The sequence below is a fragment of the Bos indicus genome, chromosome 27 (genome assembly GCF_029378745.1).
Source record: "Bos indicus isolate NIAB-ARS_2022 breed Sahiwal x Tharparkar chromosome 27, NIAB-ARS_B.indTharparkar_mat_pri_1.0, whole genome shotgun sequence".
Taxonomy (NCBI): Eukaryota; Metazoa; Chordata; class Mammalia; order Artiodactyla; family Bovidae; genus Bos; species Bos indicus.
In genome coordinates, this window is record NC_091786.1 from 382612 (window position 1) to 399393 (window position 16782).

Here is a 16782-nt window from a genome sequence, read left to right on the forward strand (position 1 = left end):
TAAGGACCTTTAGGAACTAATATTTTTTGGGAGAAGTCTTTTTACCAAGCTCAGCATCTCCTTTAATATGGTTTCAGTGTCTTTCTCTTGAATACACAACCTTTTACTTATTGAATCAAGTAGAAGGAAATGTAATAACTGTTAGTTTTAACAGGCCCATCTTCCTTTGAGTCTTTTACTATAAAATTCTTCCCAACCATCAGCATGGCTGTCATCCTCCACTATCTCCTGGAGTTTGCTCAAATTCATGTCCACTGAGTAGGTGATGCCATCCAGCCATCTCATCCTCTGTCCCCCACCCCCTTCTCCTTTTGCCCTCAATCTTTCTCAGCATCAGGGTCTTTTCCAGTGAGTTGGCTAGAAACATGAGAATATCAGGTGGCCAAAGTACTGGAACTTCAGCTTCAGCATCAGTCATTCCAATGAACATTCAGGACTGATCTCCTTTAGGATGGACTGGTTTGATCTCCTTGCAATCCAAGGGACTCTCAAGAGTCTTCTCAAGCACCACAGTTTGAAAGCATCCATTCTTCAGCACTCAGCTTTCTTTATAGTCCAACTCTCACATCCATACATGACTACTGGAAAAACCACAGCCTTGACTATACAGGCCTTTGTCAGCAAAGTAATGTCTCTACCTTTTAATACACTGTCTAGGTTTGTCATAGTTTTCCTTCCAAGGAGCAAGCGTCTTTTAATTTCATGGTTGTAGTCACCATCTGTAGTGATTTTGGAGCCCAAGAAAATAAAAGTCTGTCACTGCTTCCACTTTTTCCCTTTTATTTGCCATGATGTGATAAGATGCCATGATCTTAGTTTTTTGAATGTTGAGTTTAAGTCAGCTTTTTACCCTCCTCTTTCACTCTCATCAAGAGGCTCTTTAGTTCCTCTTGGTTTTCTGCCATTGAGTGGTGTCATATGCAGCATATCTGAAGTTGCTGATATTTCTCCTGGCAATCTTGATTCCACCTTGTGATTCATCCAGCCTGGCATTTCGCATGATGTACTCTGCAAATAAGTTCAATAAGCAGGGTGACCAATATACAGACTTGACTTACTCCTTTCCCAGTTTTGAACCAGTCTGTTTTTCATGGTCAATTAAGGTCAAGCAAATATTTCTTCACCCACAAAGTGGGAATGATAATAACTGTTAAATTCTTTATAGATTGTGAGAACAGAAAGATATGAGATATTAGAAAGATTAAGGGATTTATCACATACCTGGCAGACAGTAGGTGCTCAATAAATATTAGTTCCCCTCTTCTTCATTCTCCATTATGAATATAATAAAAAACTGGATGAGCATCTAAATCTGCAATGAGAATACTGCAGAGAGAAGAAACTGGATTATACTGTGGAGTCTGTGAGGATGAGTTGATGAGGCTGCCCTCTGATTTCTGCAGACATATATACTTGATGTTGGTTCTGTGATCACTGCCTTGATGGCAGATTCCTGGCAGTTGTTGTCAGTTACTGTCTACAATCATTTGGAATGCCCCAACCCCTTAACAAAACATTTATTATTTTAGGACATTTCTAGCAAGGGTATTGTTTGGTTGCTAAGCCATGTCCAACTCTTTACAATCCCATGGACTGTAGCTCACCAGGCCCTTCTGTCCATGGGATTTCCCAGGGAAGACTGCTAGAGCGGGTTGCCATTTCCTTCTCCAGGGGATCTTCCTGACCCAGGGATCGGGAACTCATGTCTCTTGAGTCTCCTGCATTGGCTGGCAGATTCTTTTACCACTGAGCTACCAGGGAAGCCCTAGAAAGGGTAGTGGTGACTAAATCTGAAGAGGAGATATTCTTGGGCATAACTGCCAGTAGAAATGTGTCAACATTTTGAATCAACAGCATAGCTGCTGACTGAAATATCTCCTTGTTGGTGCAGACAGAAAATAGCCATGAGAAGGTGAAGCACCTCCCTCTTTCACCTGCTGTCACCTCCCAGCATTTCTGCCTTCCTCCTGTATTTCCAGACAACCTCATCCTCTCTTTTAGCTCAGGTATCACCTTTATGAAGCCCTCTTTCTCCCTTGATTCCTCCATGAAGGTAATTTCTCTCCATCTAATTCTGATAACATATCACCTATACATTCTCACCTACACGTTGCTCATCTCACTTTCTACTTTCTATCTTTAAAAGTGCTGTGTGATACTAAGCAAGTCCCCTAAATTCTCTGGTCACAAGAGAATTCTCTCTTGTAAAATGAAAGGAGATAAATGATTCCATCTGAACATCCATGGGACCTAGAAGGTGAAGGTGACCAAGGGCATCTGGTCTATGTAGGACATGGACCTGAAGGGCTGGCAGCAGCTAACCACATTGACAGCAAGTCCTCTGGAAGGAAGACCTGAGTGGTCACCTTAAGTGGTCTGTTAAGTGACCAGTGCAACATCTGTGCCAGGTGCTATGGGCCAGGATGGTACCAGAAGGGTCATTGCCAATGGCTGCATGCAAGGAAAAAGGACTTCAGGCCCCGTAACCAGTTGGTTTTAAATGAAGCAGAAGGGAGACAATCCTGGCAGCTTAACTCTACCAAGGCAAGCCTTCCAGACTCTGGTCTTTCCCAGGTCTCCTACTGGCCTCCGAGAATTGCTGGCAGGTGGGCAGAGGCTCAGGTGGAGCTGGGGCTTGTGGGAGCCTCAGGGAGGTGAGAGTAGCCTCCGCTGGCAGTCAACAAGAAAACTAGCACCTTGGTCCCATAGCCACAGGAACAGATTCTGTGCACAGCCTCTAGGTCCCAAACCCAGGACACAGCTGGCCAAGCCTGGGCCTGACCCATGGTCACTGCAAGGCAATGAAAGATGCTGTTTTAGCCACTAAAATTTTGGTAGTCTGTCATGTGGAGTGGGTTTTGGGGATCCTGCAACTCCTCGAGTTGTTCAGTGTCTCCGGTGTGGTGGGGAAGCTCTGTGCACCCTTCATACGTTGGAGGGGACCCAAGTTTTCACCAGACTCTCTGAATGAGAAGACAAGCGCCACAGAAAAACTGGGCACTGACAGTGCTGGACAGAGGAAAACCCAGAGCCGGCCGAGTGGGGATGAATGAACCCAGGGCAATTTCTTCTGAAAACACTGAGCCTCCGGGTCTGGGGGGCAGTGGCGAGACTCGGCCACCTCTTCCACTCACTGAGGCTTTGGGGTTCAGAAAAGCCTGGGGGTTTTCCTGGCACACTCACCTCACTGTCAGCAAGCTGATGAGCACTCCTCATATTCTTGAGCTCTTCCTTTGTCTGCATTAATATAAAACAAGTGGCATGGACTGAATAAGCATCCTGCACGATTGTAAAAGATAAGTTGATCTAATTATCATCCAACTGCAATCACGCTGGGAGAATCAGATTATTGTATTTATGCTGACACAGAGACATGATTTATTTGTTTTTGTTTTCTAGACGAGGCATTTTTCTTCTTGAAATTAGGATGATCCACAAAACTGATTAACCCTGGCTACCCTACCTGTTCAGCTACACCCTTGTTCCTCTGTACCTCTGGGGTGTGGTCAGAGAGACTTGTCCTGGTTGGTGGCCCGTCCTGGTTGGTGAACTGTCCTGGTCTCCCAGTGAGCTGATAGAAGGGTTTACAGGGATTCTGTGCTGAGACCAGAAAGAATCAAGTAAAAGGTCAAGTCCTATCTGCAAATAAGTTTTCCCTGGAATCCATCAACAGTGTGTCTACCTGCTGGGCATGGGAAAGATGTAAATTGTGTATAACTAAAAGATGCAAATTGGAGGTGGAGAAATAACAGGAAATTATGAATCAGCCAATACTTTATTTTCATACCAGCAAATGGGTCATTAATCGGGAGGCATCTTAATAGAAGAATTACAACCTGGCAAATCAGAAAGCCAGGTGTCCCTCCCGAGGCAGTGGGATGTTCTGGAGAGGAGGCAGCAGGCTGACATCACCTGCCTGCCAGTGACCCCTCAACCCTGCGGTGAAGGGGACGTGATTCCCCAGCCTCTGACCTCATCAAAGTGACGTCTCAGGGAAGGAGGAAGAGGCAGTGGCAGCGGCTGAGTATGTCTCCATTGAGGGGTAAGTGAAGGCCGTTGTGGATGTAGACAGGAAGCTGCCACAGCTCCCACTTCGGGGTGTGGCTGTGTTCTTTTTCCATCTCCATGGGGAAAATGGATCATCATCCATTCTCAAGGAGGCAGTCCCTAGGGTACAGTAGGCCCATCCTGCTTGGTGGCCCATCCTGGATGATGGACCTCTCCTGGTTGGTGGATTTGTCCTTGTCGGTGGACTTGTCCTGGCTAGTGACCCATCCTGGTCAGTGACCTGACCTGGTCGGTCACCTATCCTGGTTTATGGCCCTGTCCTGGTTGGTGGCACATCCTGGTTGGGCCTGTCCTTGTCCAGGCCTGGTTTGTGGCTCCACTTGCCAACTTTTATTAAGCCTGGGGAGCTTCACAGAAACCAGTCTTAAGATGACAGATCTCCAGAACCAGTAGGGCATCCTTGCTGATTCATCTGCCTCCAGGAGGTTCCACTTAGTGGGACAGACACCTCTTAAGAACACAGTGAGGTGAGGGGGAAAAGGAGCCCTGGAGAATGGTGCATCCATGGTGGAAGGAAAGAAATAAAATTATCTTTTCCACAGATGATATGATCTTATATGCAGAAAACTCTAATGATTATACATACATACATACACACACACACACACACGACTGTTAAGAGCTAATACATGAATTCAACAAACTAGTGGGATACAAAATCAATATGAAAAATCAGCTGCATTTCAAAAAAAGCAGTTGCATTTCTGTATATTGGCAATGAACAATCTGAAGAGAAAATAAAAACAATTCCATTTATGGGACCATATCTCAATATAATAATAGCTGTTTATAACAAACTCACAGCCAACATAACACTCAATGGTGAAAAGTTGAAAGCCCTGTCACTAAAATATGGAACAAGACAAGGATGCCCACTCTTAACACTTCTATTCAACAGAGTGTTGAAGGTCCTCACCATACCAATCAGACAAGAAAAAGGAAAAGTATACAAACTGGAACGGAAGAGGTAAAATTATCATTATATGCAGATGGTATGACACCATATACAGAAAACCCTAAAGACTCCACACAGAAACTACTAGAACTGATAATTTCAGCAAAATAGCAGGATGCAAGATTAACATATAGAAACTGGTTGCATTTCTTTAGATTCGCAGTGAAATGTCAGAAAGGGCAAGTAAAACAAACAATTCCTTTTAAAATTGCATTAAAAAAATACTTGACAGAAAACAAAATTCTGTAAAGCAATTATCCTTTAATTTAAAAAATTATTAAAAAAAAAAACTTAGGTATAAACCTGACCAAGGAGGTGAAAGACTTATATGCTCAGAACTATAAAACATTAATAAAGGAAATTGAAGATGATTCCAAGAAATGGAAAGATAACCCATATTCTTGGATTAGAAGAATTAATATTGCTAAGATGGCCATACTACCCGAAGTAATCTACAGATTGAATGTGATCGAAATTACCCATGACATTTTTCACAGAACTAGAACAGATAATCCTAAAATTTATATGGAACCATAAAAGACCCAGAATTGCCAAAGCAATTCTGAGGAAAAAGAACAGAGCAGGAGGTATAATCCTCCTGGACTTCAGACAGTACTACAAAGCTGCTGCTGCTGCTGCTAAGTCGCTTTAGTCGTGTCGACTCTGTGCGACCCCACAGACAGCAGCCCACCAGGCTCCTCCGTCCATGGGATTTTCCAGGCAAGAGTACTGGAGTGGGGTGTCATTGCCCTCTCCAACTACAAAGCTACAGTAATCAAAACAGCATGGTACCAGAACAAAACAGATATATGGATCAATGGAACAGAACAGAGAGCCCCAAAATAAAATCCACACACCTACAGTCAGTCTTCAGCAAAGGAGGCAAGAACATGTAATGGAGAAAAGACAGTCTGTCTTCAGTGTTGGGAAAGCTGGACATCCACATGTAAATCAATGAAGTTAAGGACACACTCTCAAAATGTAAGACATGACACCATAAAATTCCATGGACAAAACATTCTGTGACATAACTTGTACCATTCAGTCTCCCAAGGCAATAGAAATAAAAGCAAAAATAAACAAATGGGACCCAATCAAACTTATAAGCTTTTGTACTGCAAAGAAACCATCAATAAAACAAAAAGATAGCCTATGGACTGGGAGAAGATATCTGCAGATGACGTGACTGACAAAGGCTTAATTTCCAAAATATATTATACAAACAGCTCATACAACTCAATATTAAACAACCCAATCAAAAGATGGACAGAAGACCTAAATAGACATTTCTCCAAAGAAGACAGACAAATGGCCAGCAGGCATATGAAAAGATGTTCAACATCACTAATTATTAGAGCAAAGCAAATCAAAACTACAATAAGGTACCACCTTACACTGCTCAGAATGGCCCTGATTAAAAAGTCGACAAATAATAACTACTGGAGAGGGAATGGAAAAAAGGGAACCCTTCTACATTGCTGGTTGGAATGTAAGCTGGTACAGCCACTATGGAGAACAGTATGGAGGTTCCTCAAAAAACTGGAGTTGCCATATGACCCAGTATAAACAGCTCATAATTCAATGATAAAAAGCTAATAATCTAATTCACAAATGGGTAATAACTTTAAGCATGTCTCCAAAGAGGAGAACAGCTAATGAGTACATGGGATGTAGTAAACTGAAACTACCACGATATGCCTTTACACAACCATGAGGATGGCTGTTACCAGAAAAGTGGAAAATAACAAGTATTGGTGGGGACGCAGAGAGCTCAGGACTTCTGATCGGCTGGTGGGGATGAAGATAGCGCAGCTGCTGTGGACCACAGCCTGGAAGCTCCTCAAAAGGTTAATGTAGAATTACCATCTGACCCAGCTATTCCACTCCCAAGAGAAGTGAAGAAAATGTCCACACACAGTTTTGTATGTAATGTTCACAGCAGCATTATTCATAAGAGGAAACAGGGGCGACAACCCAGTGTCCATGGACAGATGGTAGATAAACAGTGTGGAACACCATTCAGCCTAAAACAAGGGAAGATAGTCATGATGATCTCATGATGCTGTGAATGCACTTAATGCTACTGAATCATACACTTCAAAATGGCCTATTTATGTTACATATATTTTACCACAATAAAAAATGTATATTTTTATAGATAGAGACAATGTTGTCCTATAACACTGCATTGACTGGTGTTTTTAAAACTCAATCTCACTGAAAACTGGTGATGGCTTCCACAACAAGAGGAAACAGGAAAAACAGGTTCTTGATATTATTCCCAAAGTAGAGAAGAGGAAAAAGAAAAGAAAACAATAATAAATTCAATTACTGTAGAATCAAACTACTTAAAATGAGTATTTTAATACCCATACAACATTCTTAAACTTTCAGACACAAGTGATTCAGAACTTTATAAAAATATATATATATAGCTTCAAACTATACAGTTTATTCAGTTTAACAGAATGTCCATTTTAAAATTTAAGCCATACAAAATTTCAAAGAAATTTTCAACTTTATCCCAATTTATCACTTGAAGTCTCAGATTACATTTACCTATTATGTACAAACAATAAATAAATAATATGGCAGAAATGTCCTCAGAGTTCCCAGGGTCTGGGTTATAAAGAAAACTTAGAAGACAATTTCATCTCCTCTGTGTATAGGAAGTAAGTCTCAGACCATTTCATACTTGTCTTTTCTGTTCTTGTCAAATATTAGCTCTTTTTAAATAGATGCACTGATTTCATTCATCGTTTTTCTCAGGAAGGATATGTGTGATCCAGTAATTAAAGAAAACTGAGATTACTCGGGCATATTCTGAAAAGCAAAAAGAAAACAGAATAAAAAATAAAAACAAAAAGAAAAATTATAAATTATTATTTTGCAACTATTAGTTCTTAGGCCAAAAGTAAATCCTGAATTAATCAAATGAAACAAAACTTAGGAGTTGAAATGACACTAATAACACACTTGTGAATCCCACAAAAGTACAGGTCAGTCTGGAATGTTTGTATTTCACTTTACAACATCACACCCAACACTACATGCTTAACGCCTGAGCTCAAAAAAACTGCATACGAAGTGAAAGAGAAACACAAGTTTACGTCAAAGGTGGACAAAGCAACAGGAAGTTAGAAGCATAATTCTAAGTGAGATGAGCTGCGATGGATGGCACTCAGGTTTCAGAACTGTCCCAGGAATGGCTCAGCATAGTGCCTGAGCTGAGGGCACAGCCCCTTGTTTCAGGCCTTGCTCTTTGTAAAGACGCTCACGGCAGGGAATGCCAGGTCCAAGGCTCCAACCCCAAGGCTTAGAGCTTGGTGCCCACGGGGCAGCTGATTGCTGCTGAGGCTGAGATGCATTTCTGAGAAGAGGCTGGGACCGCGGGCCGGGGTCCATCTCGTGCTCCATACAGAAGTGTGCCAAGCTGCCTCCAAACGCATGGTCTGTCCTGCCCCAGGCCAGCCACCTGGCCCCCTAGCCTCACACGTGATGATGCCTAATATGGACACAGAGGACTCAGGAGGGTTCAGGGTGGGAGTGCCCGTAAGGTCTTCATGGTGTGCAGAGAACAATACAAACCCCACAGATGGTAACTGTATGTATACGCAGATGAAAGAATGCGGTATGTCGGACCAAATGTAGAAACACGTGCACGGGCTGTGGATATGCTGCCACACCCAGCTGATGCAACACCCACAAACTAGGAAAACTAACTGCTGAGGCAGCAGAGAGAAAGGGCCCAGTGGCTGCTATTGAAATGCTACTATTTCCAGGCTGATCCCATCGACAGGAGAGACGTAGCTACCGACTAAGCTTCATAAGCTAGTTGTATGAAAAAGTAAACAATTTCAGAATTCTAAAGCTGACTGAATTAGACAGAACCAATATTTGAAAATAAAGCTTCACCATTTGTAAGATTTAATTTAATAAAGTAGCATGACATGGGAACACTTCTAATGCATATCCTACACAGACACACAAAAAAGGAATTTATTTTCACAGAGAAGTGCTTCAAACCTAAATTTTACTTCCATCAACTGGTTAAATAAGTGCTTCCAGGCAAAACTTGTCCAATGATTTTCACTAAAGCCCCCAGCGCTGCCCCGTGCGCTGGGAGCACCTTCAGTGTGAGGAACTCAGCTGGACTGTAAATCATTTGTTTTCATATCTTATAAAAACACTGTATTAGTTTAACTTAATAAAATTGGCTTTTTGCAAAAACTTCCTTATGGGAGTAAAAATGCTAAAACACTGAATACAATGGGCCCAACAACCAGCAGGAAGGAAGAATGCAGACATGGGGTCATGGGCTTGGGGTCCTGAGCGGCCAGGAGGCCCCCCACTGGTGGAAGCCCGGCTCTCGAGCGCTCGGCCCACACCTCAGGACCTCCTTTTGGAGCTGCTCCTGTAAGAAGTGCGCCCACTCCCTTCCTTGGCACACACACCCTCGAAGGTGCCATCTTCACCCCCCAGATCCCCGCTTCACACTCCAGATCCCACCAGGACAAAGCTCCTGTCCCCCAGGCCCCACACTGCTCCGTGAAGGGGACTGGCAGTGGCTTGCTGGGGCATGAGCCCCACCCTGGACATGGACAGGCACCTCCAGCCAGTCCCGGACCCTCTGACCGCCTCTCCTGCTCATGATGGGCTCAGGCCAAAGAGGGCTCTCGCCCAGGCAGCAGGGAAACCCGAGTCCACCTTCACACATGGCCCAAATCTAACCGTGCCTGGGGATGGCCCTCTTGCCAGGAGCATGACCAAAGCCCCCACTGCCCCCCACCCCTTCTCCGGTCTGAGTCCGAGAGGCTCTGCTCAGCGCAGCCACACGCCACGGGCCTCCCAGTGGCCCCGTCTCCCAGGACGAGGGCCAACACACTCAGCAGGCTCCCCAGGGCCCGACATGACCAGGCCCCAGCTACTCCCCACCACTCTCCTGCTCATCCTGTGTCTCCTCCATGGGCGTAGCTGTACAAAGCACACCTTGCTGACTTCCCTATCTCCACGAGAACACGACCCGGAAGGGCAGGGAGCTCCTCTGCTCTCTCCACTGAGGGCCTGTGGTGGGACCAGTCACAGGTAGGGCAGATAAGGCCCCTCATGGATCAGCTCTGGGTCGAAGTGAAGGCAGGTCCTCCTGAGGACCCCGACTCACAGGGTCTTGTCAATCCCCCATCCACCTGCTAATTGTATCAGGGCCACACTGCTTTACCGTTGGCTTTACTATCAGCTTTACTGTCATTTCATGTGACGAAATGTGGCATGTAGCTTTTTCAACATGTCAGTCTGACTCCTCAGCTGTACTCTGAGGTTTCCGAGGAGGAAAGCCGTGCACTGCACTCACTCGGAGACCACTGCCCAAAGGTGACCTGCAGGAGCTTCTGCCCACTCAGCTGGCTGGCTGTCCTCTGCCTGTCTGGGTCTGACAGGGGCTCTGCTCCACGCTGCTCCCAAACACAGTCCTGATCCTTTGATCCTCAGTGTCTGCAGACTTCGGTGGCCTGAACATTCCCACTGAGGCCCATTTCAAGCTGCTAACGTGAAGGCCCCACCCCACGGCGCTGTGAACACGCAAGCACAGTCAGCCCCAGCGCCTGACAGTTTGCATTGAACAGGTATCCAACAAAGGTTGAGGAAGTAAACAAAAGAGAAATCGTCTAATGATTCAACTCCCCCTTTTAACTTCAGGGGTTCAGGAAGGCAGACCACGATACCTGGGGGACAGAAAATGGACCATCTTCACATCTAGCAGAGGAAAAAGAAAAGGGAAAAGAAATGAACTCTTCCACTTCCATTTAAACCAGTAAAAATTCAATCCTAAGAGTGGAGCTCACAAGTCTGGAAAAGTAGATTGCACATGCATGTCTGAAAATATCAGGAGATATTTTTACAGCAAGAGATGCAAGGAGCATAACCCTCTGTGGGAACCTACTCCTCAAGCATATGTGCAGCCTTACATTTTCTGATACAGGACTGTTTTCTGATACAGGACTGTTTCGGTGGAGAAAGTTTTTCAGAGGTGAGCCCGAGACAAGTTTCTAAAGCGGCACAATGAACCCAGAGCATAATGAACAGAGCACATACCGAGTGGCATCCTGCAGTGTTCCGGGAACACATCCAGGGCACTCTTCAATCTCTTGGTGTCATGCAAAAGTAGTAGCGTTTTCATGTGATCCAGAATGAACACGTCTGAGGGGGACACACTGTGAGTTTCCAGTTGTTTAAATAGCTTCTTGGTGCTTTCCATAAAGACACCAGAATCGGAATCCTTGGAGACACCTAAACAAAGACAGGGTCCCTGAGAATTGCATTTTTACTCTTGTAAACTGAAGATAAGCTTTCACCTCTTAAAGAAAGCCTCAAACATATATTTCTACTTAAGAGTGTATCCCAAACACTCTTGGGATACAAAACGTTGCCATGAGGGACAATCAGAGCAGAACTCTGAAAAGTAAACAACAAATACCATTATTGAAGTGCAGTGGAAACATGGTGTCTGTTAAGGCACCGACTCGTAAAGTATCTGGGTGTCCCGTGTCCTAGAAGTCACACATAGAGCACAGGGAACAGACACCACACCAAGCCCTCTGACAGCATCAGGAATTGTAGACAACAAGCTGCTGGGCGTCTGCGATGCTTCGGAGAAGCCCAGGAGGTGACCGTGGCTCTTCTGTTGCCCACAAGCCACAGCACCCTCCCCATCGCATCGTGCTGAGGCCGTTTCTGCACTAGCCCCAGCTGGCGCTCACAATGTCCAGAGCCTGTGACTCTGTGGCCTTTGCCAGCTCTGAAAAGCTCCTGGCTGCCACCTCTTCCCGTCCCACTGCCCAGTACCATGGGTGAGCCTCTTTCTGACCTATGTGACTGCTACACCTAGAAGCTCCGTTTGGTTATCCTAATAGGTTCAAATTTTCTCGTCAAAGTCTCTTATTTGTATCCTTGTCCACCTTCTCCCTACTTCTTGGACATCTCCATTACAGCTATTTTATATCTGCCGTCTGGTAACAGCGGTGTCTCTACTCCATGGACCCTTTCTACTATGCTGTTCCTCATGGTTTAGGTCGTGCCATCCTGCCTCTTGCTGCACCTGACACACTCCATCGAATGCACGAGAAAATCTCAGGAGCTTGGCTCACAGCATTCTCCTTGCCTCTGCTTGGCAGACAGAGAAGGGGCCATTGACAGAGCTGACAGCAGGGAGTTGCATGTATGGCCGGCAGGGGTCCAGCTGCACCTGAGCGTGTGGCCAGCATGCTGCACGGGAGGGTCAGTTTAGCCCTGCCTGCTTGGTCCCCAAGACACCACATGCTGCCCTCCTCCCATCCCACAGTTCAGGGCTGGGCCACGGCTTTAAAGGGGACCAGTGTGGCTCTGCTTCTGATCTTTGACCTTCCTTTGTCACAGAGCTGCCAACTCCTGGCCCTCCACCTTCCTTCCCAGACCCGGGCAGCCCCAGGGCTCTGCTAGTCAGCCTGCTCCCCAGGGCTGCGCTGCCCCTTCCCCTGGACCCTCACTTGAGCCTGTCTGGACGGGCAAACACCTGAAGGGCAGAGGACAAACACCCAAGGGGTGGAGGGCAAGCACCTGGAGGGAGGAGGGCAGCAGGCGTCTGGCTCCCCTGGTCTGTGCTGCGCCTCCTCTGGAACCTACCCTTGGCCTCCTCAGCAGCTCCTGAAACCCCAAGTTCACCTTACACATCAGGCTCCTTGGCAGGAGGGTCGTCTGCCAGAAGCTACTCTCTCAGGCAGAGATCATCTACTGAAATCTCTCTGAATCCTATTTCTGTTCTGCAGTGTATCCGCCATGTCCTCCTATTAGTGTTATGTGGATATTTGCTAAGGATGTTTTCAACTTATTATCAATATAAAGTGCGGGTAAACAAGCAAAGAGAGAAAGGGTTAATCTTCTTGGTTAAAATGGATCCACTAAGCACAGTTTTTTTGCATCATTGTTTAAGTCCATTCCTTACCCCTCCAGTTATTATACAGTCAGCATTTCTCATCTCGTTTGTGCTACAGTCTGGACGCACTAAACCACCGCATTGCCAGAATCTACCAGGGACGGATCAGAACCAGGGGAGGTGGAAGGTAACTCAGCACTCTGCTCTTGGCTCCTGATCCTCAGGGCTGCTGTCAGACTCTACACAAAGGTAAGGAATCATCACCCATCAGAACAAACTCCAGAATAAATTTCATCTCCTATATCAGTACAAATAGTGCTCAAGTATCCTGAACATCAGAAAATCTCAAATCACTGAGTCACACATTGGGGAGCAAATCAATGTGTATACTTCCTTCACGACTCTACCAGCTGATGAAAACGAGCAAGAGTTCATCAGTCCAACCTGGATTTATATTCTCTGTAGACATACAGCTGAGAATACCAACATATTCAGAGAAACGAGGATGAGGAGACCCTTATCTGGACCCACACCGCTAATGGGCTGGCTGTTAACCCTGGTAAGCCTCAAGCAGGGGTCAGCCCAGATCTTTGCTGGGATGAATTTAAATATTTGCATTTTTGCCTCAAAACTAATAACTTATTTTGAATACTGAATATTTTAATGCATTTTGTATTTTAAACTTTTAAACATTTTACATTTGCTCATTTTTCCAAGTGAGTGGATGCCATTATTCAACATAACAACAGGAAAAAACATACCATCATAAAAATAAATTTCTAGTGTTGACTTCAGAAAGTTCAGGATACCATCTGCCTTTTCATTGGTACTTTTCACCTCTTCCTCCTCAGCGTCCGGGACTCCTCCCTCCTCAAGGGGCAGGACCCGCTCCTCCACAGCGCCCGCAGCCCCGCCCCCCGTGGCAGCCCCAGCGCTCTCTCCATCAGTCGCTCGCACATCCTCCTGCTCACTGCTGGTCTCCTCAGGCTGGTACATGAAGTGCACGCCAGAGGCTCCTGTTAGTGAGCCAGCTGCTTTCTTCCTTTGCATTTGCTGTTTCTTTTTGAGTTTCCTTTTTTTATTTTTACTTATTGTGGGGCCATCTGTGTGCCGTAGTTGCAATTTTTCCTGCAGAAGACTCTGCTGTTTCTCTGATTCTGCTGGTTCCACATGGATGTTATTGGGATTTTTAAATTTTTTCTTTGATTTATGCTTTCTAATTCTTCTTCTCTTTGGCAGATCGTGAAGATCCTGATCTATAAAAATAAAAATTCAAATTCAACAATTTTCTGTAAAGTGGAATCATAACAAACTCACCAGGCTAAATACATTTTCCATTAGGATTTTGTAAATTTAGTAGAAAAGGAACGTAAGACATTTACTTCAGTGATTATTAATTTTATTCAAACCAAGTACACTATCAAGGATCCTGGGATTTATCATAAAGTAAATTAAAAACCTACTTGTTCTTCCAAAAAAGGTGTGTGTGTGTCTGTATTTATTCATTATTGCAGTCATGACATATGGCGTGATTTTAAGGATGTAAGAGTTGTTGCAATTTTATCCAGAGTAAAATTTCACTCCTAGTTTTGGGGAAAAAACCATGAATTCTTATGGTTTTTAAGTGTGCTTTAGCACCTTCTACAGAGTTACTTGTATGTGGGGATGAGAAGCAAAGTGATGACTGAACCGTCCCAGTCAGCAATGGGTCACACCTGAATGAAGGGGAGATCTGGGCTCTCAGAGGAGTCGAAGGTCTGGAGTAGACATGAGGCAGCAAGGCCTGTGGGAGGACGTGGGCCTGAGAGGAATCACCCCCTGCCAGTGCTGCCCTGGCCATCCCATCTTGGCACCCTGGTGGCAGTGCGTGCCCAGTGCACACTCAGCACACACCCACTCTGCTCCAGCAGACCGAGGACAGCGGTGCTGCCACCCACACTCAGAGGCTCTTACAGGTGATCCCCGGGCCCACCACAGGTCGTGGTGAGACTTCTGAAACACTGTGGCACCCTGTGGAACGAAAAGCCCCCTCCCTGAAAGTCCCGCTCTGGAGCCTTGATCTGCCACTGACGTCAGAAGGAAGGTGCCGTGGGGTCGATGAGGGGCTCGAGACTCAGAGCCCACAGGGCACCCCTGCAGTCCCCAAGGCTGTGGCTGCCCTTGTTCTGGGCTCCGCATCCATCCATCTAGGCACCCACATGCCTCCCTGCCGCTCCCTGTGACGTGGAGGCCCCGCCCTGCAGCCAGGAGTGGTCGCCACATTAGGCACTGCTGCTAAAGACAGGCAGAGAGTCCTCCCTGGCCCTGGTCCTTGATTTTCTCTTGATGTATGTGAGAGCTTAAGACCTGTTGCTGCCTGGAACTTTGCGCAAAGCCCAAATCACTGCTCATAAAGTCATGACATAACAGTCATGTAGTCCCACACAAGCTGTATTTTCTCTCTCCTCAATTACAGTGGATGACTAAGCACAGCACTTTCCTATTTCATTTGAAAGGTGATACTAACTGACATTAGGGACCTGCTCAGTGTAACAGACAGGCCATAGCTGATTCATGAGCACCTCCGAATAGCTGGCCCTTAAGTTGGTCTTGTAAAATATTAATGTTTGAAAAATGACAGCAGCTTATGAAAATTTTTTAATTTTCCAGGTTCAGTTAAAAAAAGGAAACATCAGATTTCTCTTCATTAGGGTCTATTCTTGACTTTATTGATTTGGAAAAAAGTCACCTATAGGATGCTCCATCATGTCACGGTAAAGCCGCCTGGGGACCAGTGTGCAGTCATTTGGGGGCATCCTTTCTGTCTACCAAGAGTGGTATCCAGGGACCTGCTCTCATTTCTTCCCAGTATCTGCATTCTCCAGGCCCGTCTAGCCGAGCCAGTCACCGACATTATCCTCCAGTCATTGCTCTCCCCAAGCAGTGAGAGCGCAGCATGAATGCAGCCCTGCGAAGATGGTGAGCCATCAGCCTGCTACTCTGACTATAAAACAGGGATCCAAGGAGGAGGATGTGGCAAAAAAGGCTGTAAAATGTAAGCATACCATACTTTTTTATATAACTGTGGGTGTGCACTTCTTAAGAGGAAAACTTAATACGATACTGAGACAGTGAAGGTCCAGATGCTGGGGGTTAACTGTGGTTTCTGGGTGCTGTGATTGTAGGTTGTTTCCTTCACTGTACTTTTCTGATTTCCAAATGTAAGACATTGAGCAGATACAGCTTTCATAATAAGGAAAATTGACTATTTTAAACTTAGTGAAATTATAACAACTGAAAACATATGGGATGCCACTAAATTCTACTTAAAGGCAAATTTATGATCTTAAATATGTCAGCAAAGAAAAAAGGCTAAAAATCAATGATATAAGCAAGAAGCTGGAAAAACACAACTTAAACCTGATGAAAATAGAAGAAACAACAATAAGAGGTGCAGAAAAGAGAGGAAGAGGAAAGGAAAATCCAACAGAGAGGCAGCAGCCAGCACTGACACTGTGAAGAAAGACAGACAAACAGTGCAAGACAGGACGGACGGGCAGAGGAGACGTAAACAGAGTCTCGGTGAAGGCGTGTGTTAACACCCTGCCGGTGGACTCTAAAGGACCAGGAGGATGACCCTGTGAACAGCTCTATGCAGATACATCAGCGAGCAATCCCGCAGCCAGCTACAGGCCTAGGTGGAATCACCTAACTTCTGGGAAACATTTAACAAAGAAACAAACGCCAAACACACAAAACATTTCCAGAGAATAGCGACAGTGACAGTGACAGCGCTTTGTGAGGACAACACAGTGTTCATTTCAAAACCGGAGGAGGACTCCGCAGGAAGGGAAGCCTGCAGGCCAGCCCTCCC

General features: G+C 45.4%; 1 protein-coding gene across 1 annotated transcript in view; it reads right to left on the minus strand.

Moving 5' to 3' along the window:
* Positions 1 to 3756: 3756 nt before the first annotated feature.
* ERICH1 (glutamate rich 1) overlaps positions 3757 to 16782 on the minus strand; it is a 37122-nt gene continuing 24096 nt past the window's right edge. The window contains exons 4-6 of the mRNA XM_019953608.2: positions 13691 to 14185; positions 11114 to 11308; positions 3757 to 7846 (exon numbers count right to left, since the gene is read on the minus strand). Coding sequence (XP_019809167.2) covers positions 7773 to 7846; positions 11114 to 11308; positions 13691 to 14185 — 764 coding nt within the window. The 3' untranslated portion in view covers positions 3757 to 7772. The remainder of the gene's footprint in view (positions 7847 to 11113; positions 11309 to 13690; positions 14186 to 16782) is intronic.